The sequence below is a fragment of the Anomaloglossus baeobatrachus genome, chromosome 8 (assembly GCF_048569485.1).
Source record: "Anomaloglossus baeobatrachus isolate aAnoBae1 chromosome 8, aAnoBae1.hap1, whole genome shotgun sequence".
In the NCBI taxonomy this organism is placed as follows: domain Eukaryota; kingdom Metazoa; phylum Chordata; class Amphibia; order Anura; family Aromobatidae; genus Anomaloglossus; species Anomaloglossus baeobatrachus.
Genome location: NC_134360.1, coordinates 254,726,632 through 254,744,209, shown reverse-complemented (window position 1 = coordinate 254,744,209; position 17,578 = coordinate 254,726,632). Strand labels below are relative to the sequence as shown.

The 17,578-nt window shown below is 47.5% G+C and overlaps 1 protein-coding gene across 1 annotated transcript; it reads right to left on the bottom strand.

The window, feature by feature from the left end:
* Positions 1 to 12,532: 12,532 nt before the first annotated feature.
* On the bottom strand, positions 12,533 to 16,872 carry LOC142250096 (uncharacterized). The gene is made up of 3 exons (XM_075322161.1): positions 16,743 to 16,872; positions 14,030 to 14,082; positions 12,533 to 13,709 (listed from the first exon to the last, which is right to left on the bottom strand). The coding sequence occupies exons 1-3, from the start codon at positions 16,870 to 16,872 to the stop codon at positions 13,287 to 13,289; spliced, it is 606 nt and encodes a 201-aa protein (XP_075178276.1). The 3' UTR covers positions 12,533 to 13,286.
* Between the last annotated feature and the right edge of the window lie 706 nt (positions 16,873 to 17,578).

The window sequence follows — 17,578 nt, the reverse complement described above, 5'->3', positions numbered from 1 at the left end:
GTTAAGAAGTCAGTGAAAGGCGGTGGAGGAAGTGTCATGGTTTGGGGAATGTTTTCTGCAGCTGGAGTTGGACCTCTCATACAGCTACATGGCGGAGTGAATGCAAGTGTGGATCAGAACCTTCAACAACACGCGGCTCCTTACTTGTGTTCATCACTCGATCAACCAGCAATTTTCATGCAGGACAATGCCCCCTGTCATACAGCAAAACGGCAAAGCAGTTCCTTGAAACAGAAAACATTGAAACAATTACATGGCCACAATCCTGATCTAAACCCAATAGAAAACCACTGGAAAATCCTTGTTGACATAGTTATGGCCAAGAAAGCCACAACAGTCAAAGAATTGTGGAAGAGTTTGGAAGAAAAGTGGTCCAAAATCCCCCCAGAGCAGTGTGAGAGACTAGTGATGTCCTGTGGCCGCAGATATGCTGAAGTCATTCACAGCGACAGCCGGTCCACATGTGACGCCCTGGCAGAACCAGGTAGTCACACAGGTTAGTCCCCACACAACACCTCTCCCACACAGGGTTAAATCAACCGACCTGAAACCCTAGTCACCCCCTCAGGGAAGGACAGACACACCAGTGGGCGGGACCAGGAGGATGGAGAACACCCACATAGGGGTCTGGAGAGCCCGGGGCGGGAAAACAGTCGGAGTTTAGTTCAGAGGTGGAAGTGTGAAGCTGGAAGTTGACAGCTGCGCCGGGGTGTGAGCCAGCAGGAGACGGAAAGAGGGCTGTAGGAGATCCGAGGTGGACCGGGACAGGGTTGTAGCCCACTGGTGCCTACACCGGAGAACCGACCCGGAAACCGTGCACAGAGGGGGTACTTGGACCCTGAAGCCAGGACCGGCACCAACGGCCTAGCTAATTAACCAATTGAGGGCAGGATTTTGAGTCCTGTACCGAAAAGTAGACAACCACCCACAGAGAGGGATAGGGCATCTGCCAGGGCCCGGTAGATCCCACGGGTCAGCGTCTGACGGGCACGGCTCCCAACCAAAGGACCGGGAGTGGACTCCCCATGTTACACACCGGGAAGTCTACCTTAGAACAATACGAAGTGCAGAGGAGAAAGGCATTGACTACTAGCCCGGGTGTGGGACCAGATACACCCGTCTGTGGAGGCCGGCCACCATCACCTTGGTTTACCAAAAGAACTGTGTTTACTGACTCCACACATCAGCGCAGCTTCATCCAGCACCAGGACAACCGAACTGTATGTGTGCTGATCCCTGCAACCCTGCACAACACGGGGCCCCGGGGCATCCATCCCTACCCACGCAGGGGTTAACATCCAGCTGCCATCACATCTTCCCTGGGTATCCCATAACCGCAGCGGTGGTGCTACATCTCACCACACACCGTGGGTGGCATCACAGACAGTTTATTTCAAATCCCCGTATATATACCTCCCCTTTTATTCGAAGTGTCTGCGCGACCCTCGGGTCCGGAGAACCCCTCGAGCCATACCGTAGATCCGGATCAGAGCAGCACCGGCTGCTGGCACAGGGGAGGCACACCTCGAAACATGGCGTCATGAACAGGATTCTTACCCATCCACTTACCCGGGGTAAATGCGCCTTGTTCTGGCCAGTCAGCAGTGCTCCGCTGCCAAATTTTGAAAAATCGCCATTTTTGCCGCCATTTTGGGCGCGGAAAAACAACAACCCAGCTTCTTCTTCCCTGAGAAAGGGCGCGAAGACGAAGCCCCGCCCCCTGGGAACATGGCCGAAAGGAAGACCCTGAGGCCGAAATTGAAACTAGCAAGCCGCGTCTAGAGACTGCTCCTGAAAAACCAGGTGGGCGGGCGAGAATTGCGGCATGTGATCCAAGGAGATAAGAGGCAGGGACACCAGGACTCTGACATCTTTTGTTCCTGGACACCATCTCGAGAGGATGTCTACCCGGTCCGGTGACCCGAGCAAGGAGGAACCAGCGCCCGGGACTGCTGAGTGGGTGGAAGCCCAGACAGAATGGATGTGCCAAAGGATCCAGGCCCAGGCCAATTTTCTGCTGAAAAGATAAACAGCCGAAATGAGGGAGCTGGCTGCAGCTGTCCGGGCCCGCGAAGTGGAGATGACCTCGGAGGAGCGGGTAAGCGACTTACGCCCCTATGTCCCCCCAGGACCGGCCCAACAGGCTGAGGACCTCGGTCTGCCTCCGTCCGCCCCGTCGCCTCCCTCGCTGCCCATACCTGTAGCTGGCGCCCCGCTCGGTCCGCTGCCACAAGCAACGGCAGCAGTACCTGTTCCATCTGCCTGCGAGAACCCGCGAATGGAATCCTCGGGCCATGAGCACGCCATCGCTTCGGCACCCGTACCAGCCCCACGCCGGCCCAAAGCCTGGAAGACATCCCCTCCGGCCCTGAGCCAGGCCACAACCCCGATGACGTCAGTCCCGGCTCCGCCAGTCCGCCCGGCCGCACCTAAGATGACATCACCTCCGGTCCCGAAGAAGGCTGCGCACTTGATGACGTTGGCCCCGGCAGTCCGCCCGGCCGCAGCAGAGGCGAAGCCCGACCAGAAGTCTGTCCCAGCAACGACGCTGACCGCTCCCCAGTCCCCGTTCCCGGCCGAGGCACAGCCGGGATGCACCTGCGGGCCAGGAGAGCGGGCCATGACACAGCGGAGCCCTCCACTGCAAGTGAGGCCGGTCATAGCCGGCACAGAAGGTATCCGGCTGAGCCCAGCCCCTGAACAGGAGGAAGCTGAGCACGGAACCAGTGCCCCGTACTGGGAGCGGCAATGGCAGCAGCTGAAGACCGAGATCACGGCCCGTGAGAAGCGGAAGGCCGAAGTGCTGAACCGTACATTCCGGGAGAAAGACAACCTCCGGCAGGCAACTTTCCGGGTGCGAGACCCGATGTATCAAGGACAGGTCCGGCACTTTAGCCCCCAGAAGGGAGGGGGTTTTATATACGAGCCGGGCCTGGAGGCCGAGATATTCGTCTCCCGGAGAGATGTGTCCCCTCACCTACCGACTGGCCACCCGGATCGAGACCTAGAGCCCGGAGAGTTGGTTTCATACACCCGGCACTGCGGAGAGAGGGGGTGGTTCGCCCTCGATGTCAAGAGGTGGGTGAAGGTTGGTGACCAGCTGCACCTCCGCCCCTCTCTGCCATCTCCAAGTGAAGAAGAAGATGATTAAGGTAGCGGTTCCCGGCTACCCACAGTTGTGTTATACCCTAGTTGAAAAGTTTCTACAGTTTTAAAGGATCATGGCTTAGGACTGGCAAGCCAACCCAAAAACTTTTGGGCTTTGTAAATAATCCCGGACCACCTTTCTTGTCCCACCGCAGTCTCTGCAGAGGCTGATTGGAGGAAGGGCCTCCGGTAGAGTCGGCTGAGGCCCAGTCACTACTAAAACCGGTGACTACCCTCCAGGCCAGGGGTCCCCGGACTTGGGGCCTGTGAGAGACTGCCGGGTAAGTAACTTTTTACCCGGCCTGTGTGGGCGTCACCCAGACCCATTCCTGAACTTGTGCAAAGGGGTGTGCACCAGTGTTTAGCGGTGGCACCAGGGAACAGGTTGTTTTGGGTGGGGGCACGGTGAAAAGGTGGTCCGGTCCATCCCGTCCCGTTTATATGTGCAACGCTTAAGATTTGTGCCTCCCATAAGGGAAGAAATTGTAAAAAGTCATTGTAAATCTGTTGTTCTACTTTTTTAGTTACGTTAAAAATAAATGGTGGTCGGAAAGCCCGCGGACGGTCTATATTAAACCAAGGGGGAATGTGACGCCCTGGCAGAAGCAGATAGTCACACATGTTAGCCTCCACACAACACCTCTCCCACACAGGGTTAAATCAGCCGACCTGAAACCCTAGTCACCTCCTCAGGTTCACATGTAGCGTAAATGCTGTGTTTTTTCTGCAGATGTCCGCACCACGAGCGCAGTATCAATCTTCTCTGATTATTGTGTGTTTGCGGTTTTTTTTATTCATTGTCCCTTCTTTGATACGTTTGTTGCAGATGTGAATCCTGAAGCCTATAAAGAAAAAAAAAAACACCAAATCCGCACAGTTCAGCGGCGTCTTTAGATGCACCAGGGGTGGAGATTTCATATGACGTCTCATCCACTTTGCTTGGACAATTAATCCATGTTCACATGTAGCGTAAATGCCGGGTTTTCTGTTGTTTTTTTTTTTTGCACCTATATTCTGCTGTGTTTAATTGTCCTAACAAATTGGATGTGATTTCATGAAAAGACGCCGATGAATTCTGCGGGTTTGGTGCTTTTTTTTTTCATTCTAGAAGCTTCTATGTGGAGCTTAAAAAAATGTAGGAAAAAAGCTTCTCTGTACAATAAAAACCACTTAAAAACACAGATTCACATCTGAACCAAAAACACATTAAATAATGGAGAAAAGGCGTAAAAAATGCAGCAAAAATGGATTGTGCAGTTTGGTGCAGACAGCGTCTGAAAAGAAAAGAACAGAATTTATGCAACGTCTGAACACGGCTTTATAGGCAGAAATAAGCAACTTGTCATATAGTATAACTTGTATAAATATAAGAAAATTCTGGCTGCCATGACTATGAATGAACAGTCCGCGGCATCTGCTGAATGACCCTTACTGCCAAATGGGTGTGGCTAGAGGGTGTGGCTAGTGAGGTGGTCAAATTTGTCACCGTTTCCTTTCTTCAAAAGTTGGGAGGTATATATGTATACATATGCACTTACCTGTTGGTAGACGCAGAGGATTTGTGGCTCGGCTGCTGTGTGGTCAAATTTCATTTTAATGTAATGGTGAGAATGATTGTTGACCTGTAAAGTAGTTTCACTTTTTCATTGCATTTCTCAGAAATTATCATGCTTACTTAATTTTGTTGCTCCCACCCCAGGGTTTCTCACACTCAGTTTCGCTATGAGTGGTGTTGGCAGGTGGCAATGTGGGATATAAATATACTAGAAAAATGTATTTAGGCTTTGTGTATACAGTCTTTTTTTCAGACTTGATATGACCCAACTCACATGGACAAATGGACAATCCCTACTCTAAGTAAAGGCCGCTTTACACGCAACGACATCGCTAACGAGATGTCGTTGGGGTCACGGAATTCGTGATGGACATCCGGCCTCGTTAGCGACGTTGTGTGTGAAACGCAGGAACGACAGTTAACGATCAAAAATACTCACCATATCGTTGATCGTTGACACGTCGTTCTAATCCCAAATATCGTTGCTGCTGCAGGTACGATGTTGTTCGTCGTTCCTGCGGCAGCACATATCGCTATGTGTGACACCGCAGGAACAAGGAACATCACCGTCTCTGCGGCCGCCCGCAATGAGGAAGGAAGGAGGTGGGCGGGATGTTCGGCCACTCATCTCCGCCCCTCCGCTTCTATTGGATGGCGCTTAGTGACGCCAAACGAACTGTCCCCTTAGAAAGGAGGTGGTTCGCCGGCCACAGCGACGTCGCTAAGCAGGTAAGTACGTGTGACGGGTGTTAGCGATGTTGTGCAACACGGGCAGCGATTTGCCCGTGACACACAACCGATGGGGGCGGGTACTCTCGCTATCGATAGTGATATCGCTGGGTGTTAAGTGCCCTTAAGTCTATACTCCCCTCCGGTGCGGCCGCGGTTCCAGTGATGTCTGACGTTGCATTTCTGGGGCCCCATGTGACATTATGACACGCGAGCCCCGCAAACCAATCAGCGCTGGCTTACTTTACCCGCCTTCAGACATATGAGTGCAGCGCTCACATCCTGCTGAAATGTCTGGAGGCGGGAGACAGTTGCCAGGCACTGATTGGTCGCGGGGCTTGTGTGTCATAACTATGTCACTATGTGGGCCCCGGGAACGCGGCTTCAGACATCTCTAGAATCATGGCCGCATCAGAGGGGAGTATAAGTATTTATATTTACAGGGGCGAGCAAGGGGAATGAGTAGGGATTGTCCAATTAGTGGACATCCCCTTTAAAAGGATGCTACCAGAAAATGACCTAACGTTTTAAATTTTTTTTTTTGTGTCTCACCACCCACTAAATTTGAACAATTGTGACCATGTGATCCTTTTGGACAAGGGGTTCTCTCACTACTATATTCTATATTGAAACTTCTCTTGGTTGGGGAGAAATTAAAGGGAACCCCCCACTAAGATTTGAATATATAAAGTAAAGCCAGTGCTATACTGGCTCTAGGAAGCTGAATGTAAGTGTGGCGCCTTGGACTAGCCAGGTCGTCACAGATAACATACAAACACCCACCCCACCCCCATTAGACAGGGACACCAGCCAAACACAAAACCCTTGTTGCCTCCCTCCAGTGTCTGATGTCCACACCAGGTGGGGCGGAGCCAAGTGGTTGGCCCCACCCACCGAGGAGTTCACAGGCCTGGAGGCGGGAAAAGTGACAGAGTTTGGAGTTTGAAGTGAGAGGAGTGAGCACTTGGGTGTCTGGGTTTGTGGCCCAGGCACTGACAGCAAGGTTGGCAGACGGTGGTGGCCGTCTGCAGGAGTGGTGAAGCAACGCGGAACCGTAGGACCGGGGTCGGGTGTTGGCCCGCCGGTACCGACCGGCGAGCGAAGTGAAGCCAGCACACACAGGCAGGGCCATCGGATCCCGACTAGGCTTGGAGCCGCCGACAAAAGTCAAATCCGAATGTGACCGGAACCCCAGGGGTTTCCTAACAGCAAAAGTCCTGATTGAAGGCAACCGCCCACACCGTGAGGGTATACAGCTACCGCCTAAGGCTAGAGACCCAAGGGCCAGCGCCTGCGGGCAAACGGGCTCCTCCGGCATCCATCCACCGGGGAGCGGACTACCATTGGGGATCCATAGTAATCAAACGAGAACATCAAGGTGCAGGGAAAGACAGCCGCCATCACCTGTCCGGGGAGAGACACTGCAGCCGGCTGCGGGACCCATCCATCCAGCCGTTTGGTTTACCGAGGACTTTGTACATTTCTTACTGAGTGAGTACACCCGTGCCATCCGGCACCGCGCCGTGCTGTCCCTGCAACCCACCAACCCTGCCTCCCCGTCACATCATCGGGCCCCGGGACCACCAACCCATACCCACGGAGGGGGAAAACAACATCCCAGCTGCTCCCTACCATCGCTCCCGGGATCCCCGTCACCAGCAACGGTGGTGCCCATTTTCACCATGACCCGTGGGTGGCGTCACGGACTAAATTCCCAAAACCAACCACCCCTTTCACTCACGGGCGAGGAGCGCCGCTCGAGTCCCCGGATCCGGCCCACCGCTCGAGCCACCGAGCAGCAGCAGCGCTGGACCCGAGCGTTAGCGAGAGCGCAGCAGTGACGGCGTCCTCCCCACCCACAATATAAGCATCACTTTATTCTGAGATTAAATGCTTTATTTCAGAAATATGTGGAAGTAAAGTTCCGGCAGTGCGCTACTATTTAATTGACAGGAGCAACTGGAAGGGGATATGTGGGCCGGATTTTGCCATCTATTCCCGCCCCTGTCTGCCTCGGTGTGTCCCATGTGTGATACATATAGATAGATAAGATGTTAACTGTCATCTCTTCTTATTTAAACCTGATTATTGATAAGGTGCACTATAATCTTATACATGGAGTATATTCTGCTTATTGATGCCTACAAGAAGTTTCATTCGCCCCAGATTACGATGTTAGACAATATACAAATACACTGCCAGGGTGTTTTTCTTCCTCTCCTCCACCCTTTTTTCCTTCCCGTTTTCTTTTGAACTTATTTGATTGCCAGAATATAAACCTTAAGGCTATGTACCCACGTTGCGTTGTGTCCCTGCAGAAATTTCAGCAGCGATTTGAACAGCACATGTGCGCTTCAAATCGCTGCAGAAACACTGCGTAATGAATGCAGTGAGAAGCCGATTTCATGCGCTTTGGATGCAGCCTCCACCATAGACAGAGCGGGAGCTGCATCCAAAGCGCACGAAAGAAGTGACATGTTTCTTTTTAGAACGCAACGTTTTGGCAGCATGCAAATCGCTGCGTTCTAGAACGCAACGTGCGCAAGGATTATGCACAATCTTCATAGATTGTGCTGTGGATGCAGGACGCGTGCAGTTACGCTGCAGTGCAATACGCAGCGTAACTGCATGCAAATACGCAAACGTGGGCACAGAGCCTAATACTTGTGAGGTCGCTTGCGGGGACTTCTCGGTAGGGACCCCTTCTGGCAACAGGTATGTCAGATTCACTTTAACAGGGGTCGTGACGCCACTCTCGGTTTTGCGGTCAGTGGGTGACTGCTACTGCAGTTTAACGAGCGTCTGGGGCTGATGATGTTTGCAGTCTGGTGGTATAGCCTCCTGAGAGTGAGGCTGGCCCCAGGGGCTCGGGCATATGTGTGTGGAACCACAGGTCGCCGAGTAACTCAGTCGCAGTCCGGAAAGTCTTTTAACTTGTTTACTCACTTTTAGATGGTCGGTGAGATACCCTGGCGATGCTGAGATTATACTAGGTGGAACCAGGAATTCCTGCAGGCCGTTCTGAGGGAAGCTATCCACTCACCTTCCTTTCACTTCTTTTGTTTCAGATAACCCCTCACTTGCAGTATCGTGGGGTTTATCCAGGGAAAGTAGCTACTGCCTCTCCTTCCCTTTCTGGCCCGTTTGCCGGCAGCGTGGACCTGGTGAGATAGCTTATGGCCCTATCTCCTTGTGGGTCCCCCTGTTGCTGCTGAGGCTCGGACTCTGTATCTTTGTGAGGAACCTCTAGTCCCCTGCAGCGGCAGGTTTAGCAGATCAGTAAATCGATGTCTGGCTCTAGGGACCTGTTCCCTGTGCGTGCGTAGTTACCAGCAATCCCCGTACTCGACTGCCTCTCTTCAGGTGTCTTTCAGGCTGACTTTTTGGTCACTGTACTCCCCCACTAACAGCTACCACCCCAGCAGGGTCTGGCTAGCGTGGATGTACGTCAGCTTCCTTCAGCAACTTCTGTACTCTGCTCCAGACTGGCTTGCTCCCCCTCCTTTCCTCACTGCCACTGCATCCTAGCAACCAGCTTCTCCACCCCACCCCTTGCTGAGAGTTGAAAGTTAACCTCTTCTGAGGCTACCCATGGGTCCCCTCTAATGGTGTGGGAGACCTGGTTACTATATGTCTGTGTGTACACACCTCATTCTGACCAGGTCGGGGGAGCCACACTTGTGATACTTGTTAATACTCTCTCTTCTCCCCCTGTGCAATGTCTCCTCTGTGCGTTCTCGCTCTTCTGTGCAGTCTCTCCCCGTGCTCTCTCTTCTCCCCCTGTGCAATGTCTCCTCTGTGCGTTCTCTCTCTTCTGTGCAGTCTCTCCCCGTGCTCTCTTCTCCCCCTGTGCAATGTCTCCTCTGTGCGTTCTCTCTCTTCTGTGCAGTCTCTCCCCGTGCTCTCTCTTCTCCCCCTGTGCAATGTCTCCTCTGTGCGTTCTCTCTCTTCTGTGCAGTCTCTCCCCGTGCTCTCTTCTCCCCCTGTGCAATGTCTCCTCTGTGCGTTCTCTCTCTTCTGTGCAGTCTCTCCCCGTGCTCTCTCTTCTCCCCCTGTGCAATGTCTCCTCTGTGCGTTCTCTCTCTTCTGTGCAGTCTCTCCCCGTGCTCTCTCTTCTCCCCCTGTGCAATGTCTCCTCTGTGCGTTCTCTCTCTTCTGTGCAGTCTCTCCCCGTGCTCTCTTCTCCCCCTGTGCAATGTCTCCTCTGTGCGTTCTCTCTCTTCTGTGCAGTCTCTCCCCGTGCTCTCTCTTCTCCCCCTGTGCAATGTCTCCTCTGTGCGTTCTCTCTCTTCTGTGCAGTCTCTCCCCGTGCTCTCTTCTCCTCCTGTGCAATGTCTCCTCTGTGCGTTCTCTCTCTTCTGTGCAGTCTCTCCCCGTGCTGTGTGATGCTGAGCGGTGTCCTGATGCTGCTGCCGCAGGTGTCAGGTGATGTCACTGGTCTCTGCTCCTGGCTTATTACTATTCAAAAGCCAGGAGCAGATCAATTGGGATAGATGAACTTAACTTAAATTATAGACATATTACCTGTCATATCATACAAGTGATTAAAAATCTCCTCGCTGACAACTGGAGAAATACTAATATTCCATCTATACATGAAGTAATAGAAAGAATTTCCTCTCACAATCTTTACGAATTTAAGTTTGCTTTGAAAGATAGATTATATGATAAGTACTCGGTGAGATGGAATCTTTGGTCAAAGAAGTTCAATCCCAATCTTATTATATTAAATCCTTGAGTTAGTGGAGCTACTAGCTGTAAAAATGATTTAATTATATTCTCCGTCTTTTTTATTCTAACAGTTACGTTTAGCAATTTATGTGTTAAGAGATTCAGTTTAAAATTTCAGCCAAAACTCTACTATAACTCTAGTTTACCTTTTTCTTTAATCATATAACCCTTTCCCCCCCTTTTCTTCTTCTTTTTTTTTTTTTTTTTTTATTTGTTTTCCCCCTTTCCCGTGCTCCACTTTTTCTATTTCAAAAAATGAATGTTAATTTAACTTTAGATTGTAATTTGACTAATTGTTGTTAAGTTTTACTGTGTGAACAATTTGTTTTGTTTGAACCAAAATTTTAAGATAAAAAATATGTAAACAAAAACCAGGAGCAGTCAGGACGCAGCGCTCATCACATGCTTCATAGAGACAATGCACAGGAAGAGAGTGCACAGGGGAGTGGGGGAGACAGTTACTCGGGCCCCATACATCATAAAGGGCCAGGGACACCATCGGACAAACAGCACTGACTGTGTCCCCGACAGCGAGTGGGCCTCCCTGTTTGTGAAAGGCCATGGCACTTACCCAGGTGAGGCAGGTGGTGAGGCTGGCCCAGCTTATATCCATCACTCACATAGCATGTCTGGATTATCGCAGGTCTATAAAGGCTATGGATTGCAGATCTGTGAATACTGTAGCTCCTCAGATCTCACCTTTGTACAGGGTGGGCCATTTATATGGATACACCTAAATAAAATGGGAATGGTTGGTGATATCAACTTTTTTCTGGCTCATTAGTATATGGGATGGGTTCTTTTAAACAATTTTTTTTATCTCTACTGGCTAACACGGTACAAAGATATATTTTACTTGTAGTATATGGGAGGGGGGAAACTCCCTCAAGATGGATGGTGGCCATTTTGAAGTCGGCCATTTTGGATCCAACTTTATTTTTTCCAATGAGAAGAGGGTCTTGTAACACATCAAACTTATTATGAATTTCACAAGAAAAACAATGGTGTGCTTGGTTTTATTGTAACTTTATTCATTCATTATTTACAATTTTATGACCACTTATAAAATGTGTTCAAAGTGCTGCCCATTGTGTTGGATTGTCCACGCAACCCTCTTCTCCCACTCTTGACCCACTGATAGCAACACCGCAGAAGAAATGCTGCCCAGGCCTCCAGTGTCCGTTGTTTCAGATGCTGCACATCCTGTATCTTCACAGCATAGACCATTGCCTTCAGATGACCCCAAAGATAAAAGTCTAAGGGGGTCAGATCGAGAGACCTTGGTGGCCATTCAACTGGCCCACGATGACAATCCTCTTTCCAGGACACGGTTCATGTAGGAATGCTTGGACCTGACACCCATAATGTGGTGGTGCAGCATCTTGCTGGAAAAACTCAGGTAATGTGCATAAAGTGCATAAAGAGGGCAACACATCATCATGTAACAATTTCAGATATCCAGCGACTTTGAGGTTTCCATTGATGTAGAATTGCCCCACTATCTTTGTACCCCATATACCACACCATACCATGAGATGTGCAGCAGCAACTGAAACAACAGATACTGGAAGCCTGTGCAGCATTTCTTCTGCGGTGTTGCTATCAGTGGGTCAAGAGTGGGAGAAGAGGGTTGTGTGGACAATTCAACACAATGGGCAGCACTTTGAACGCATTTTATAAGTGGTCATAAAATTGTAAGTAAAGTAACTAATGAATGAATAACGTTACGATAAAATTGAGCACACCATTGTTTTTCTTGTGAAATTTTCAATACGCTTGATGTGTTACATGACCCTCTTCCCATTTGAAAAAATAAAGTTGGATCCAAAATGGCTGACTTCAAAATGGCCGCCATGGTCACCATCCATCTTGAAAAGTTTCCCCCCTCCCATATACTAATGAGCCACAAACAGAAAGTTGATATCACCAACCATTCCCATTTTATTTAGGTGTATCCATATAAATGGCCCGCCCTGTACAATGCTGAGCAAAACATCCGCTGCTGAGATCCGCTACCATCAAATCTTCCAAGATTACGTGTAGTTCAGCAGATTAGAAACATTATCCCATCAGAACAGTGCGCCAGCTGAAAGTTAGAATGTATTTACACAATTTAAAGGCTGGATGGCCGCCTGCAACGTATAAGAAATCACAGCAAAAACAAACTGATTTATTTACATTAATTTCAATAAATTGTAGAAGCCCCCAAAATAAGTCTGAATCCAACTCTTGAGTTCAAAACAATCTCAGCCCAATGCATTATGTTTATTATAAGTTGTTTTTATTAATAACGCTATAAGTTTATTATAAGTTTATAATTAATAATGCATGTGCATACAAGGCACAAAGCTAGCACAAAATTATGTAAAAAGCAACATAGTAATAAGATATATCAACCTTTGGTAAATACTAAAAGCTACATTTTTGTTGCGATGGGATAATTCCCATCCATCTGCCCGGGGTACGATGGTGATTTCTGCCATTGCTTGACCTGAGCGTTCCGCTCATTGAAATCCTCTACACTTATTCTAGACATGGAGAGTGACCGGCCGCGCAGGTTACAGAGGATTACTCCCCCTCTGAGGTGTAGCTAATAGTGATGAGCGAGCACTACCATGCTGGGGTGGTTGTCCGTGGTCGTAGTGAACAGTCAGCCGCTCGGATGGGTGCGGCTCATGTAACAAGTATAATGGAAGTTAATGGGAAAAAAATTGAGTTTCCTATTGACGTCCATTATACTTGGGCACTCGAGTTGAGCCCGAGGGGGTGACTGCTCGTTGCGAATGCAGAGCACCTGAGCATGGTAGTGCTCTCTCATCACTAGTAGTTAGGTGTCCCGCATGAAATAGGAGCTGGTGCAGTAACACGTCCTGCAGTCACTATTCGGCTGCAGCAGTCATGCACCGTCCTCGTGGGAAGAGCAAGCGAGGAGATGGATGAGTGATTTGGTAGTTGGGCCCCTTCATGTGATTGCGCCCACAGCAGCCGCCCCGGTGATCCTCCTGGTGCCTACAGCTCTGCTCACAGGATATTAATGTATTGAGGATGCCAATAAACTAGGGGTCAAGGCCAAACATTGCCTGGTGTCACCACTGCATATGACGGCAGATGGGCTGCAAGTTTTTTACATAACAACACACTCAAGTTTAGAGCCAAGAAATGAAATACTGGGATTGGGTCCAAGTGTGACTCCAGTACCCAGAAATTGAACCTCCAGGCCATCAGCCCCTGCTCTGATCCCAGTATCTACAGCTAAACCAAGGGTAGCTTTTACTGGGCCGGCAGCGGCTGACACGCTGCCTATTTCTGCTCTTGCCATGGCTCCAACTTCGGTTGCACTTATTTCGGCTCCGGCACCAGCGCTTGGACCTTTGGCTTCAGCCTCAAGCACACTATACACAGCTCGTGCTTTCCCGACCCCAGCCTCACACTTGGCTCCCATTCTGGAGTTTCCTATTCCAGGAACATCTTCATCTCCATAGGCGTAGGCCTCAGCTCCAGAATAGGCTCCGGTAGCTTCTGTACGGAGCGTATAAAAGTCTATTTCCTGAAAGCAACAAATTAAGAGCTGGTGATGAGTAAATTCTTTTACTATCGATTTACATGGCATTTTTCTTAATATTTATAGGGAAGACGGTGGACATCATCAATATATTTTTCCTTCCAATAAACATATACTAGAGGTTTCTTGACATTCTCAAAACACAAAATGAGTCTTATATATTTCTAGATGTCTCTGGTTAATTGTAATCATACGATTATTGGATTAATATGTGATGAATTATCACTTCATCTGGAATTGGGGTTTGTTATAACTAAAACATAAAACACATAAAATATGTAAGAAATACATATACTACTAATCACCTTATTTTCCATTGTTCTAATGTTGCGATATGGTGAAATAATTGTCAGCAATCCTTGAAAAACAGACAAAAAAAATGTGTTACAATTTTACACAAACATAAGTAAATATAGCTTTTTTTATTTGAAATGTGTTAAAAATTCATTGCTGATAAATTTCCTGCAGTGACCACTAGAGGGAGCCTTATGAACATTGAGCACATACACAGGACAGCACAATGCAGTTAGCTGATCAGCTCCCTCTAGTGGTTGCTGCAGGCAGCTACAAAGATATTTTAACCCCTTCATGCTGGGGCCAATTTTTTTTTGCTTCCTTTCCTTCTTCCAAGAGCCATAATGTTTTAATTTTTCTTTCAATTTAACCATATGAGAGCTTGTTGTTGTTTTTTTTTTTGTGTGTTTTTTACAGAACTAGTTGCACTTTTAAATGACTCACATCAAGAGGAAAAGGGGAGGAGAGAAGATCCAGCACTGACGTAATATAAAAATTCTTTATTCAAAATTCATAAAAAAGGTAATTCCAACTAAGTGCAGAATATATTTACGCTTGACGCGTTTCGGAAAAAGTAGACTCCTTATTCATAAGCAACAATGATCAGAATGAGTAGCCAAGGTGATATATATACCTATACGCCCCTCATCTGAGCCGGATCTACATACAGAACCAACAAAGTAGTGCTCACTTTATATATAAAAGAGATAATACATTCAAAAATATTAGAAATACAAACATACAGAAATATAAAATCAATGTTAGATAAACCACATTTTCATTTTAATATATATACAATGAATCAAAGCAGTGATTTAGTTCTCCTATATAGCGTGCATTCAGCTTAGGGATCCAATATGGTAGAAACCTCTTTCAAGAGAAGCATATTGGATCCCTAAGTATTTAGGAGAACTAAATCACTGCTTTGATTCATTGTATATATATTAAAATGAAAATGTGGTTTATCTAACATTGATTTTATATTTCTGTATGTTTGTATTTCTAATATTTTTGAATGTATTATCTCTTTTATATATAAAGTGAGCACTACTTTGTTGGTTCTGTATGTAGATCCGGCTCAGATGAGGGGCATATAGGTATATATATCACCTTGGCTACTCATTCTGATCATGTTGCTTATGAATAAGGAGTCTACTTTCTCCGAAACGCGTCAAGCGTAAATATATTCAGCACTTGGTTGGAATTACCTTTTTTAAGAATTTTGATTTTATTACGTCGGTGCTGGATCTTCTCTCCTCCTCCTCTTGATGTGACTGATTATTCAGATATGGAAGCCAAACCACTTGTTCCGTGCACCGGACCAGAAGCTGGAGATACCTGCTTTGGAGTGGTGATGGTGAGCTGAACTAAATTCCTTATTTGTGTTTTTTCACTTTTAAATGACACAATTTATTTGTTATATACGGTACTGGAAATAAAAAAATTCCAAGTGCGGTGAAATTGCAAAAAAGAAGTGCAATTACACAATTTGTTTCTATTTACCATGTTCACTAGATGGTAAAAGTGAGGTGACGTTATGATTCTTCAGGTCAGCATGAGCACATACAAACTATACATGTTTGGTTTGTAAGAAAAATGTTAGTGGAGAAAACAAAATATATCTATATCTTATACACACACACACACACACACATACATACATATACACACATACACACATAAATACACACACACACATACATATATACATATATATATATATATATATAATTTATTCGCTTTTGGTGAGATACAATGTTTTAATCGCATCTTATTATATTTTATTGCAATGTTGCGGAGATCAAAAAAATCCTGTACTTCTGCCTTTTTTAATTTTTTTTTCTCATTACGCTGTCAGCCGATCAGATTAATTTATTTAATTTATTTTATACTTTCATAGATTGGACATTTCTGAAAGTAGCGATACCAAATGTGTTTTTTTAAATAGTTTTATTTTCAATGGGGAAAAGAGGGGGGTGATTTGAACTTTTTTTTTGGGGGGGTTTATTTATACAGTATTTAATAGTCTCCCGTTAGGGGTCTTGAAGCTGCAATCATCTGATGGCTTGTGCTGAACAGAGAAGAGCACCAGTATCAGCCTCAGCCCCGCTCTGTACAGCAGAAATCACCATCTATGAACGCTGACTCTCAGGAGGATCGTAATGACAGACACAGGAGACATCAGCTGACCCCCGGGTGTCATGACAATCCATCAGTGCCCCGCGATCACGTCACAGGAGCAGGGAATGATGCACCCCCTGCCGGCGAGCATTAACTGGTTATCTGCTCTTGCCTCCATCAGTGGCTGTTAGAGGCACATGACTGCTGATTTACATCAGCCGATCTGTGCAGGGAAAGATGCGGGCTCCGCATGTGAGCCAACATCAAAGGCAGACACATGACAAATTTACATCATATGTTGTGAAGGGGTTAACATTCTGATCAAACTATAGAAAGCCACTAGCACATCACCGTGAACCTCTCAGTGGGTCTCTAGTCTAAAAGGTGCTATGTATAAACCACCGTCCCAGTGACCGTGCACCAGAAGGAGGTGCGACCCGGTGCCCCATAGATCCCATGCAGCGAGGCTGAATCCCCAAGACTCCAGATCTCACCACTCCACAAGCACCAACACCTAGAGAAAGGAGCTAATAAACACCTTCCTTTTGGCTGTGTGGTGCATGCCTCTTTGTACAGCTATGGTATATGTACATATGCACTTACCTGTTTGTAGACACAGTGGATTTGTGGCTCGGCTGATGTGCGCTCGGATTTGATTTGATGTAATGGTGAGAATGATTGTTGACCTGCAAAGTAGTTTCACTTTTTCATCCCATTTCTTGGAAATGATCATACACTTTTGTTGCTCCCACCCCAGGGTTTCTCACAGTCAGTTTCGCTATGAGTGGTGTTGGCAGGTGGCAATGTGAGATATAAATATACTAGAAAAAAATGTAATTAGGCTTTGTGTATACAGTCTTTTTTCAGACTTGATATGACCCAACTCACATGTATGTGGTGTGGAATCTGCACCTCAAATTCACATCACATGCACACCACACCTTCACTTGTCCTTAAAGGGGATGTCCACTACTTGGCCAATTCCTACTGATTCACCTTGTTCGCCCCTGTAATAATAAATAAGTCTATACTCCCCTCCGGTGCGGCTGCAGTTCACACATCAGTGAAAAATACAGATGTTTTTCACTGACGGGATTTACGACACATGGATTGTCCATGTGCAATCCGTGATCCGTACTCTATGATTGCACATGGAGATAAACTCACCTGTCCCAGCTCCTGCTGTCCGTGGTGCTGATCTCTCCTGGATGCTGCATCTGGCCGCTTTGTCTCTCACCTCTGCAGCTACTTCCGGGTCGGCTGTGGCTACATAACTGAATATGCATGCCAGGAATGAGCCGGCCAGGAAAAAGCAGAGAGCAGCCGCCGAACACAGCATCGCTGGAGACGGGTGAGTTTGAAAACTAAAAGTACACCGCACGGAGACACAGTCAGTGAGAAACCACTGATGTGTGCGCAGACCCATTGATTATAATGTA